Genomic DNA, 13,161 nt, shown 5'->3' with positions numbered 1-13,161 from the left:
TCACCAATCCAAATGCAATAAAATCCCCAAAAGTAAAATATGCGCATGTTTAGGTATTGTACATGTGTATTTGTAGGAATGAAGCACCAAAGTTGGAGAACAATCTTACAATATTCGAACCAAATTCACGAGCAACCTTTTCCATTTTTTCCCCTTTTATAGGCAAACAAGACAATCCATACATAAAACAAAAAGTAAAACAACAATATTCCTTACATGTTATTAAAGGAAAAATTACCACCTGTTCCAAACTCCAACACAAAATGGTGCACAAACTTCCCAATATCTGAAATGCAATGACAGCTAAAAGTGTTGTCTTTGTGAATTTGCTACAATGAGGAATGTGATTTCAAATAAATAAGGTTAACCATTGCTGAGCATTCAAGACAGGTTCAACTCAATAATCATAAATTACAAAAAGAAAAGTGGGTAATATTAAGAAAATGGAGTCTGCACAAATGGGAATATTGTAATGAAAAGTTTACAAAAGATAAGTCAGTGATCATAAGATGAAGCACCCTACACTACATATCATGAAACATACACGAAAACAGCCGCAGGCACCCCCATAAATAGGTGAAAACACAAGAAAAGAAAATAAATATGGTAAATGAGAATGATCCTGAAATACAACGAAATATGAAAAGAAATAAAAATAAACTTATAAAGTAAATAAATCTAATATAAATTTAATAATTCTTTTTACTAAAAATTGTTAGTCAAATCTTAATTTTAATTGATTAATCAGTGTGAGTTTTGATAAGAAATGTTTGATCTACAAAAGATTTTTCTAAAATATACTTATAAAATGATGTATTTTAATGTGATATATTAAATTTACTTACGAGAACTACTACAAACACAAAAAGATTATATAAAAATAAACCCACAAGCTGATGTGGCTTTACGTGATCCGTTAGAATTATTTTACATTAAAAGTAACTTTACAATTTAATATACTACATCAAGTCACGTCAATATGTGAATTTACTTTTATATAATTCTTTTATTGTTAAAGTATTTCTCCTAAATCGAATATTTGTTTCATAATATCCATAAATTGAGGAGAAGTTTCAATTTTTTTTTTTATTTTTTTGAGTCCTCAATTAATTGACATGAGGTGATAAATAATGGCATTAAAATATTTATGTAAACATTAATCTCCATTGTATAGACATACCAAAATCAACTATGTAATAATAACAGTCGGAAATTATTACGACTTTCTAATTTTAATCACAGCATATACAATGCACAACGGTCCGCTTTCGGCCAACGGTCACAAATTTCAAATTCAAACATCCGTGCGTAAAAGAACCCAAGAAGTCCTCAACACCCTTTCTATCCTCCAAATTACTTTCTTGCTTCAAGAAAAGCTATTCGCCACAGAAACTCAAAGTTTTCCCTGTTCCCGGACGCACAAAAGTTCAATTTCAATGGAAGAGACCCGATTCGATACTTATCACCAAGACTTAGAAACCCTAGTTCCAAATTGTTCAGTCTCCGAGGCCTTCGATTGGGAAAAAGTTGAACCCTTGAATCAAGAACCGAAATATTCTGCCGTTAATGACGCGGGCGATGAGTCTTTGGTGGATTCGATGCTTTGTGACTCTGGTTCAAGACTAATCCCTTATGGGTTTACAGAATCCAATTGTACAGGTTAGTGTTATTAACCCCAAGATTTTTATAATATGGAATTAGTCTTGGTTTGGTTACTAAGAAATCGTGGGGAGTGAAAAGAAATTAAATTATGGGGGCTCTCGAAAGTTGAAACAAGATGCCTCAAGCATAGAATCGCGTTATAAATATTTTGGTTAATAAATTTTATTCCTTTTCCATTCGTACTAAATTATGAACAAACGAATGTAAGTTTTGACATCTTTCTCCTTTTCCTTGCTACATTTCTCAACAAACAAACATAGGGCTAGCTGTCTTTAGTCATTTTGGTCTTTATGTTCTTCACCTTTAACGTCGGATTCTCTCTTCAAATGTACGAAACCCTACTACTTCCAATTTATACCAGTAATTGTATCAGTTTATAATTAGTTCGATTGTTACAAATAGCTGCTTGTATTTCATGGTTACATTGAATTTGAAGTTTCATTATTATTAGTAGTTTTGTGATTCCTCTTGGTTAGCATATGCTACTTGGAATTTAGGAAAATGATACTTAGCTCCCTCATTGACAACCATGATGTAATTTTTTTTTTCTTTGATAAATTCAGGAAATATTATAGATAGATAAAAATATATATGAAAATTCATTTCCATTTGGTTGTGAAATGGGGTGCTCCCTAGCATGATCCCATGATTTATCACTGAAGTTCTCCAAAACCAAAGTCCACCAGACTGACGCTTTACCTTTCTAAGTGGATTGGAAAAGCTTTATTTTATTTTATTTTATTTTTTGTGTTGGGGGGGGGGGGGGGGACTTTGAATATTCTAGTATTAATTTATTATTTGTCTACTTGAACCAGAAGAATGTGTGCTGTTTATAAATGCTGGAGGTGAGGCTGCAAACGAGGTAGATTCCAGTACAAAATTTGTCGGTGACACACATTATGAAGGGGGAAATGTTTTCCGAACTAATGAGTCAATAACTGAGGGCGGAGATTTTCCATTCATCTATCAGACTGCACGATTGGGAAATTTTTCTTATCATTTCAATGATCTTCCTCCTGGAGACTATTTTGTTGACCTTCATTTCGCAGAGATAATAAACACAAACGGACCTAAAGGAATGAGGGTATTCAATATATATGTCCAGGAAGAAAAGGCAAGTAAATTTAAGCAAAGGTCTCAATGCGTAAATGCTTATATATTATTTAACTGACCATGGTGCGATTTGGGGTCATTGTCGTTTGTCAATATGCAGGTCCTATCTGAGTTAGATATTTTCTCTGTAGTTGGAGCTAATAAGCCATTGCAGTTGGTTGAGTTGAGGGTATCTATGAAGGAGGATGGAGCAATTGTGATAAGATTTGAAGGGGTCAATGGAAGCCCAATAGTTAGTGGAATTTGTATTAGGAAAGCGCCAAAGGTGTCAGGTAATATCCTTGCATTTCTTTTGCTTGCTTTGTTTTAGTGGTTAATGACTGTCATATAAGAATATTTTTTCAGAATTTTTATTTACTTTATGATTTGGGTGCAGTTCCTCAAGTGACACATGAATATCTTAAATGCAACAACTGTGCTTCTATGATAGAAGTTCCTTCAGCTCAGGTTACACAAAACTTACTTGAATAGTTGAACCATCGAGGCTTCTTAATTGCTGCTTACATGGGCTGTTAATTTGGGGTTTTCAGAAGAAACAACTGGAAACGAAATCCACCATGAAATATGAGAAGAAGATAGAAGAATTGACCATGCAGTGTCAACGAAAGACAAAAGAATGCTATGAGGCTTGGATGTCATTGACTTCGGCAAATGAACAGCTGGACAAGGTCAGGATGGAACTTGACAATGTAATGTTTAACACACTTTCTAAAGGTGAGCTTCACATATTTTTTTTCTTTGAATGTTGTGATAGAAGGGAAGTCTTTCAGAAAAATCAATGAATTTTATAATAGTATATAATGGAAGTTGAATGGTTCATTATGTCAATGCAACACGTGTTTGAAGGTCTGCATGTGTTTGAAAGTCATTGCAACACAATTAGTCTCCCAGTTACAAAGTTTTTTGGGCCCAAGTATCCTTAAGGATGATGGTGATTCGAGATTTCCTATTAAGTATTTCTCATGTTCTACACATAGGGTAATGTTAATTATTTATCCATCACAAGAAAAATGAAATGAAAGAAAAAAGGATCTATTGCATTAGTGGGTAGTGTTTTTAAGTCAGTTTTGCCTCAGAATCACTTTTAGAAGTCTCTTTGAGTTCAACTATAAGTCATCCAAGGCTTTGTATTCGCTTAAGACAGTAACCTTCCTGATCTTCTATTTTTTCCTTGTTAGATCAAACTATGGAGAAACAAGCTGAAAATCTGCGGAATATCTCCGGCAGGTATGAGCACGATAAGATATACTGGGCAGCTGCAATCAATAATTTACATGAAAAAATAAAGGTAACTAATAAAAATTGCTCTTACTGCTTACAGGTCACAATCATTCTAGAAATATTTTTAATACTTACCCCACTATTAAGTTAAGCATTTCTGCAAATGGTTTGAATTCAGGTGATGAAAAAAGAGCATCTTCAGCTTTCTTGTGAAGCTCATGATTGTGTTGATTCAATTCCTGAGTTGAATAAAATGGTTTTTGCAGTTCAGACTTTGGGTATGTCTGAGTTACAAACCCTTCAGTGAAGAATATTTCCTTGAGTCAGACTTAACATTGAAGGTTCTTATGTTGATGTTTTGACTGTGATGTCCCATTGAACTGTTCTGCAGTTGCCCAGTGTGAAGATCTCAAAGTGAAGTACAGTGAAGAGCAAGCTAAGCGAAAGAAACTCTTTAATGAATTTCAGGAGGCTAAAGGCATGTTCACTTCTATTCTAAATAAATCATCAAAGTTTGTGCTGCTTTGTGAAGCTTTTTAACTCCACCATTTATATATTGTGTATCAGGGAATATCAGGGTTTTCTGCCGCTGTCGTCCCCTAAGTAAAGAAGAGATATCGGCTGGTTCTACAAAAATTGTAGAATTTGATGCTGCGAAGGATGGATGTCTTGGAATTCTGACTGGTGGCTCCACCAAAAAGTCTTTCAAATTCGACCGTGTTTACACACCAAACAATGATCAAGGTATGCACATATGTTTATCTTTTGGTTGATAGAGTAGCAATGTTTTGATTGTGAAATGAGTATTAAAAGCTATTTTGTTTGGTTTTTACAGTTGATGTGTTTGAGGATGCTTCGCCAATGGTGACATCAGTGCTAGATGGCTACAATGTGTGCATATTTGCTTATGGGCAAACAGGGACCGGAAAGACATTTACAATGGAGGGTACTGAGCAAAACAGAGGAGTAAATTATAGGACTCTAGAACACTTGTTTAATATTGCCAAGGAAAGGAGCGAAACTTTTACATACAGCATAGCTGTTAGTGTTCTTGAAGTTTACAACGAGCAGATTAGAGACTTGCTGGCAACGTCTCCAACATCAAAAAAGTAAGATTGCTGTTTCTTTCTTTAGATTGCCGTTTCTTTCTTTAAATGCGAAAATTAGAAGAAAAAAAAATCATCAGCCAAGTTTTGGCTTGATCTCATCCAAGTTAGTCACTTATCAACATTTATTTTGGGCAAAATAGGTTGGAGATAAAGCAAGCTTCTGAAGGATTTCTACATGTTCCTGGAATTGTAGAAGCCAAAGTTGATAACATCAGGGAAGTCTGGAGTGTACTGCACGCTGGAAGTAATGCTAGGGCTGTTGGAAGTAATAATGTGAATGAGCATAGTAGCCGATCTCACTGGTACCAAGTTCCTTCTCTACTATGTTCCTTTGCTCCTTTCATTGTGCATAATTACGGAAATATTTGTATTATTTGTCACGTGTTCTTCATTAATGATTGACCATTTTTTTTTCAGCATGCTTTGTATAATGGTAAAAGCAAAGAACTTGGTGAATGGAGAGTGCACCAAAAGTAAGCTTTGGCTTGTAGATTTGGCAGGCAGTGAGAGGCTTTCGAAAACTGACGTGCAAGGGGAGCGCCTGAAGGAAGCACAAAATATAAATAGATCGCTTGCAGCTCTTGGAGATGTCATATCAGCTTTGGCAACTAAAAGTAGTCATATCCCATACAGGTATAAACCGCTTCTTGCTTGCCTTTCAATTGTTCCTCCATCACAGTCGCATTTTATTCTTACAATGTTGGTTTTCTGTTCTAGGAACTCCAAATTGACACATTTACTTCAAGACTCATTAGGTAAATTCCAACTAATCTAAATATGAGTGCGTGTGTTTACAGAGGGGGTGGTGGGGGGCTTCATTTTGTGGGTGTGAAAAACTTTGCTTGTAATCCATGCTATCAGCATCACATTTTCTTCAGGTTTTGACTTCCCAGGCCTTTATTGCTTCTTTTCCTTGTATTACAGGGGGCGACTCCAAAACTTTGATGTTTGTACAAATTAGTCCTTCAGACAGGGACTTGGGTGAGACTTTGAGTTCTTTAAATTTTGCATCTCGGGTTCGTGGGATTGAGTTGGGCCCTGCCAAGAAGCAGCTTGACACAAGTGAGCTGCAAAAGTTGAAAGCAATGGTGGGTCCTTTTGATTTATAACTACAACCATTCATTCGTTTTCTATATTCACAATTATTTTATAACAGATACTTCATGATATCATTGAAATATCAAAGACAGTATAATTACAGAGATGCTTATACAATAATTTGTTGCTTAACCACATCTGGAAACTAATGCCACCAGACTTTTATCTTCCATATCTGTACAATACTGGGCCAAATTATGAGCAACAGCATTTGCTGCTCTACCAATATAACTGAACTCTCTTCAAAACCACTAGTAGATTCTTGATGTCAGCGAAAAGAGCTTCTTGCACAGGTTCATTTTAGGTAGATTCTGCCTGTTGATAATTGTCTGTGTATCACTCTCAGTGAAATTCATTTGATACCCATATGATGCGTGAGTTGAAGTCCTCTCAGGATAGCTAAAGCTTCCACATTATCCACATCCTGTTCTCCACACCCTGCTTTACATGCTGCCATATTAAGACACTTCAACTTTCATCGTGTAATACTACTACTCCAGACATATTTGCTTCCTTAGAGATGGCCTCATCCACATTGAGTTTTATAAAATGCCACTCCAGTACTCTTTTCTTTTTCTTGAGCCTTCCCCTTTGATCATATGTTCTTGTAGCTATGGAACAGGTTTAAAGCTCCCTGAACAGCAGCTTCCATAGGATTGATAACTCTAGCTAGATGAATAGCTGCATTTCTTCTATACCATTCACAATTTTTGATAAGTAACTTGAACATTAAAATTTAACTTTGATTTATTTACGTATTTCTTTCTATTGCATAAAGCTTGAAAAAGCAAGGCAGGAATCCAAATCCAAAGATGAATCTCTGAGGAAGCTAGAAGAGAACTTACAGAACCTTGAGAGCAAGGCAAAAGGCAAAGATCAGAGTCATAAAAACCTACATGAGAAGATCAAAGAGCTTGAAGGCCAGATTGAATTGAAGACAGCCATCCATAACCAGTCTGAGAAGCAACTTTGGCAATTATCTGAGAGATTGAAGGGGAGGGAAGAAGTCTGCAGTAATCTCCAGCAAAAGGTTGCTTTCCACTTAAATTATAGTAGATATTATGCTGTCTTATTATTATTATTATTATTGCTAAATGTGGATTATTTCTCCTTAAGGTCAAAGAGTTGGAGATGAAGCTCGTAGAACAACGGCACTCAGAATCTGCATCTTTTCAACAAAAGGTTTGTGTATCAAACTCTAAAATCTCTCTCTTCAATAGGGAAGAGTTTGATGTTTTTAGAATTTTTAGTATACATCATTTTATTTTTTTTCTCAACATATTTGGTGGAAGTTTTATATCTTGAGGAATGTAGACTTTATGACCAGATGATATGGCTTCTTGGATATTCTAGAATTCAGTTACTTTTTGCTCAACCTTCTTGGATATTCCATTACTTCTTGGATCTGATTTCAGTTATTTACGTTTAGTGATGTTGAAAGGCTGAAAAGGTTAACCACAGTTTTACTTCAAGCAGGTTAAGGAACTTGAAAACAAGCTCAAGGAGGAATTGCAGAAATCAGAGTCTTACACTGTCAGCCTTCAACATGAGGTTGTGAAAAACTCAGTCGTGGTAGTTTTTATATCAACTAGCTCAAAGGAAGTTAAAATTAATGATGTTTCTTTTTAACTGTTTAATCAGGTGAATGAGCTGGAACGAAAACTAAAAGAGCAGGAACAAAATTCAGAGTCTTGCTTACTTCATCAAAAGGTCTTTTTTTTTAATTATTTCTTTTTACTATTGGCTAATTTAACTTTTCAATTGAGTTTTCTGAAATATTCTTTGCGGGACAAGTTTCAGTGTTTTATAAACAGGACAATCCTTCAACATGAGGTTGTGAAAAACTCAGTCGTGGTAGTTTTTATATCAACTGGCTCATAGGAAGTTAAAATTAATTATGTTTTTTTTAACTGTTTAATCAGGTGAATGAGCTGGAACGAAAACTAAAAGAGCAGGAACAAAATTCAGAGTCTTGCTTACTTCATCAAAAGGTCTTTTTTTTATTATTTCTTTTTACTATTGGCTAATTTAACTTTTCAATTGAGTTTTCTGAAACATTCTTTGCGGGACAAGTTTCAGTGTTTTATAAACAGGACAATTTTATGTTAAAAAATATGTCCACATTCTTATGAAATGTTCATAATTTCACAAACAAGCATATCATATGGCTGAGTTACTTTTGCACCCTGTTACCCTTTATGCGATATTCATCCATCATGTCATTGTCATTGCCTACTCTTTTTTTTTTTTTTTCCCTGAGAGAAATCTTTCTAATGGCTAATATTTTTAATGAAGCTTCATGAGTTTTCTTTTCCTTTTAAATAATCTGCTTTTAGGGGAATTGTAAGTTGTGAGATGTAACTGAAAAGGGGAACTCGAAAATGACTCTCCTTGACATGTTATCGCAGATTAAGGAGCTTGAAGATAAGTTGAAGGTGCAAGAGCAGCAATCTCAGGATTGCACTGATGCAGTTAGGGCCACTCCTAAAACCTTTATAAGAGATGAATTAATGAATGAGATTGAGCCTCGTATACTGAGAAGTTCAAATTCAATAAACCGCCCGTTGAGTCAAGGTTCTACTTTGCAAAGAGGAAATGATTCTTTCCATGAGATGAGGAGGAAAAGAGACTTCAGAAATGCTGATGCAGAAAACAATATTTTTGTATCGTCTTCTTTAAATGATACCAAGGTTAGTAGGAAATCTGATCCACCTAAAATTGCAAGGGTTATGAGAACAACAAAGCTGGTCACTGCTACTCAAGGGCCCTTGATGCACAAGAGGACCAGCAGAGATTATAACCAAGGAATCAAGGAGAGGGAAAATAAGAAGAAGATATGGTCCTGATAGTGAACTAACTCAACAGAAGTCAATTTGTTTATAATGTTGACTTCCTATTTACATTAATCTTCCATGTAGATTGTGCACAACTCATTTCTTTGTAAAACTAAAGGAACAAACGAAATTCTTTGATTTGTTTTCAAATCATGTATCTTCTACCTATATGTGTTAAATGAAAATGTTGCTGGTTTGGATTGGGAGGTGATCTTACCTCATCTCAACTCATCTTATTTCATCTCATCATTATAATTTTTCTAATTTCCCACACAAAATATAATAAACAATTCAACTTTTTCAAATCTCAATTTCATTTTTTCAAATTCCGAAATAATAATAACAATATTTTATTTAATTTTTATTTTTCATCTAAAACTATCTCATCTCGTCTCAAAATCCAAACCAAGCGCAACACTTGAGTGCATTTTCTGACTGCAGCAAGTTGAGTGCCCTGCACACAATAATGTTGGGTAGACCGGCTCATGCCACAATGTTCTGTCAATGGCTCAAACCCCACCATATTTTTTAATGCTGTTACAACTTCAAAGAAAAAAGAAAGTGCCCTGGATGTAAATCAAGATAGAGCCCTGGATGTAAATCAATATGGTAAATACACCATGGCAAGACAAGTCCAAAGATTTTGAATTTGAATTTTCCCAATTTGACGTGTCTGGCCTACACGGTACATGGAGCTATAAAAAATGATACCTCAGTGATACACGTACTCATACATACATACATACATTAGGTACAGGAATAAAACTTTCAGGTGGTTAAGTTTTTAGCATGTTTAATCTAGATATATGTAGCGATTTCTTAGTATCTAGTGACTTTAAATGTATATAACTCGTCTTGAGAAATTTTCAAGTATTTAATCAAATCTAGCCATGTCAATTTGTTTGTGATATGTTCCTCTGAAAGAAAAATGATTATTGCAGTCATAAGTGTGTAAACGCTACACAATCATTTTTTAAAAAATAAATAAATACGAAATTTATATGAAAAGAAAATTAATTTTTTAATAATAAATTTCATTTTTTTTCAAAATGATTATACGACGTTTATATACTCATGACTGTATATGATACTACTCTACTTGATTAAAGTGATTGAGAATAATAAAATTAATAAAAGTAATTGTATTGTAAAATAATTGTAAAGGGAAAGGAGATATGTTTGGAGAGAGATGTAATTTTGTAGATGGGTCAATCTGGTTGTCCTTTTACCCAAAATTGGGCCATTAAACCTAGGACTGCTCACAATCAAAATCTTACCATCCCATGCAAGACTGAAGTAAACATTAGAGAGAGAGAGAGAGAGAGAGAGAGAGAGCGATGTACTAATTGAAGATGCAAAAGGGAACACAAAAACTGCAAAAGCACAAAAGGCTAAAATAGAAATCATGAGGCTGGTGGAAGGTGTGGGGTTGAGATATTGTTAAATGCCCAAAGACCAGAAAGAGTCCAAAAAGAAAAAAACACAAAACAAAAAAGGTAATGGGTATGATATGAAAGCATTTTTCTTGTTTTGTCGACTGAGTATTAGTTGTCATTTGGCCAAATTTTGATTAAAAAAATCATTTTTATAAATTTAACTATTCACTTTTCAATAATCTCAAATAACAAATTTTCTAAATCTATCATTATTTTATTAAAATATTAATTTTAACATTTTCATTTATTTTAATTCTAATTATAATTAGAATATTTATTCATTATAATTAAAATACACATTAATTTTCTAATGTTTATATTATTCTTATATGGTTCTCAAAACACACAATCATATCTTTGAATCTATGATATTTGCAACATCAATGCATTCTCATCTCTCGTTGGCTAAAAAAGAAGGGCTCATACTTATCATTTTATATTATTGCTCAAAAAGCTTCTTTCGCAGAGTTCAAAGAATCCAATTTCAAGAAAAAAAATTAGCTCCAAGAGATGTGTTTTCAATGGTGGCCAGTGAAAAAAACATGTAAATTATGCTCTAGGAGATGCGTTTTTTGATTTGATGAGCTTCACATGTTTCTAATTAAAGATACAAGCGGGAAGAATTTTTTAAGGTCAAAAAATTATTTGGCTAGCAATTTGGGCTAGCTAGATTTGGTACGTGAAAAATGGAATGACTAAATTTACAGTACAAGTATATATTGAGTTTGATGTAGATGTGTTTTGTAAAAATTAGCTAAATTTTGATCTAAATATGACTATGCCTAGCTCACTACTAATGCTCTGTCAGTGACGGGGTGCTCCCACCCTTAAGCACGTACCTACCTCACCATGATACACTCTCCACAACAAAACAAATTCTCCAATTCAAGAATATTTTGAAACCTTATATATTACGCCATGATGAAATGTTTCATCACTTTTTTGTTTTTTTGATAAATAGAATTTATTCATTTATAAAAAGTAAAGTTACAGTTGTGACCTGATAAACATGTTTGATCACTTAAACGCACGTAAATATATATATATATATATACAGAGAGAGAGAGAGGTTATTAGGTACAAGATTTAAGTGCGCAAGTATAAAAGAAAGAGATCTAAAAAGAGCGTATCTTCTGATTTCATTATCAGACTGAAACAGATCGATGCATGCATATAACAATTAATCTGTTCGCTCATTAGAATTAATGATCACGTGGGACGTTATCTTTGTCAAATATTGTTAAGTAGATGAACCCATGCAGCTTATGACCAATTGATTATAGTCATGATCAGATCCTCCAACACTGATCGGGAATTATTGGATTCATCTATATATATTATATATATGGCCCATCTAATTAAGCATATCATGGGAATATGATCGATATTTTCACTGAAATTAGAAAATCAGGCTCCAATCCTATAAAATGATTTCCCTCCATCATATCAAGTCTATATATATATATATATATCTAGCTAGGTTGGAAGATGAGGAGCACCGTACCATAGAGTTTCCGATTAGCAAGCTGGGTCATGAGCTTCTTGCATATATGCAGATAGGCCGGGTTTAACTTGTAAATGACAGTTGACACCAAACACACATACACAAAGCTGTCATGACCAAAAAAAGCTTACTCCCACCGAGTCTATCACGTTAATCACGCTACTTCGATCATGTTCTGGGACATCTCTCTCTCTCTCTCTCTCTCTCTCTCTCTCCAACAAAAGGCTAATGATAACATATATATATAGGGAGGAAAACTTTTGACTCCAAATAGTTATGTTCATGACCGTTATATTTATAAATTATCTTTTATTCAGAAAGAATATATATATATCCTCATGATATACCTAAACAAAAGCTAATTAAAGAGGCACTTAAAAATGTAATAGTTAATACACTAATAAGATTGATTGTGATTAGTAAATAAGTGGGTATCAGTACCTGATCTTCACTTTCCAACAAGCTGCTAGACATAAAATTCAGTTGATATAACCCCAACTTGGTATGAAAAAAGCATGCCACCAGCAAGAAGTTTAAACTAGTTAATCAGCTTATACGGTATAACGTACGTATAAGTTATACTTACGTTACATAATCTACAAGACCGCTAGCTTTCCCTTCGCATTAAACTAGCAAGGAATGTTGCATGAGATGTCTAGAACGATTAAAGAATTGCTAAGAACAAAAAATGGCATCATGCCATCATGGAACTTGGAAGGAAGCGTGGCAAATGAGAAATAGCTCACTCATGTATAGAATAATGTCACCTTTTTGCCATGATGTAGGCCAAACAAAAGCCAAAAAGATCAGAGAGAGAGAGAGAGGTTGCCCTTGTACGTTACAGCCTTACAGGCTGTGATCACTCAGTAATTTACAGGCAATACATTGGTGAAGACTGGAAGTCCGATCCTAAAGTTCTGATTCGAGAGGGAGATCGTGATGATCTGATGCAAGAACTTTTCGGCATATTTTTGCACATGAAGATCATCAAGAGACAAGGTAAAATTCGGGGAGGATGCAGAAAGTTATATATATTTATGTGACAATCGTACTGACCATTAAAAGAAGTTGAAAAGAATTCTTATCAGTGGAGATTGATCAACCAACATTAAAGTTTAAACTTAATCATTCACATGAAAGTGCATTTGACTCGTTCAACACATAAGCCAAATTTAATATGGTTT

At 34.2% G+C, this 13,161-nt stretch overlaps 1 protein-coding gene across 4 annotated transcripts; it reads left to right on the top strand.

Annotated features, from left to right (window-relative positions):
- Window positions 1–1,286: 1,286 nt before the first annotated feature.
- Window positions 1,287–9,264, top strand: LOC122317400 (kinesin-like protein KIN-14R). Of its 4 annotated transcripts, none has more exons than XM_043134479.1 (20): window positions 1,287–1,659; window positions 2,481–2,776; window positions 2,876–3,047; window positions 3,152–3,222; window positions 3,306–3,489; window positions 3,954–4,063; window positions 4,175–4,274; window positions 4,388–4,474; window positions 4,564–4,740; window positions 4,832–5,105; window positions 5,246–5,407; window positions 5,523–5,738; window positions 5,823–5,860; window positions 6,030–6,193; window positions 6,982–7,233; window positions 7,320–7,385; window positions 7,680–7,754; window positions 7,845–7,913; window positions 8,126–8,194; window positions 8,612–9,264. In XM_043134479.1, the coding sequence occupies exons 1-20, from the start codon at window positions 1,437–1,439 to the stop codon at window positions 9,047–9,049; spliced, it is 3,243 nt and encodes a 1,080-aa protein (XP_042990413.1). In that variant the 5' UTR covers window positions 1,287–1,436; the 3' UTR covers window positions 9,050–9,264. The 4 variants fall into 4 exon arrangements, with proteins under 4 accessions (XP_042990413.1, XP_042990415.1, XP_042990414.1 ...); XM_043134478.1 differs by having other exon boundaries at window positions 1,288–1,659; window positions 2,478–2,776; XM_043134481.1 differs by lacking the exon at window positions 7,845–7,913 and having other exon boundaries at window positions 2,478–2,776.
- The last annotated feature ends 3,897 nt before the right edge of the window (window positions 9,265–13,161 follow it).

The sequence above is a fragment of the Carya illinoinensis genome, chromosome 7 (assembly GCF_018687715.1).
Source record: "Carya illinoinensis cultivar Pawnee chromosome 7, C.illinoinensisPawnee_v1, whole genome shotgun sequence".
Classification (NCBI taxonomy): domain Eukaryota; kingdom Viridiplantae; phylum Streptophyta; class Magnoliopsida; order Fagales; family Juglandaceae; genus Carya; species Carya illinoinensis.
This window is presented reverse-complemented; position numbering and strand designations above follow the sequence as displayed.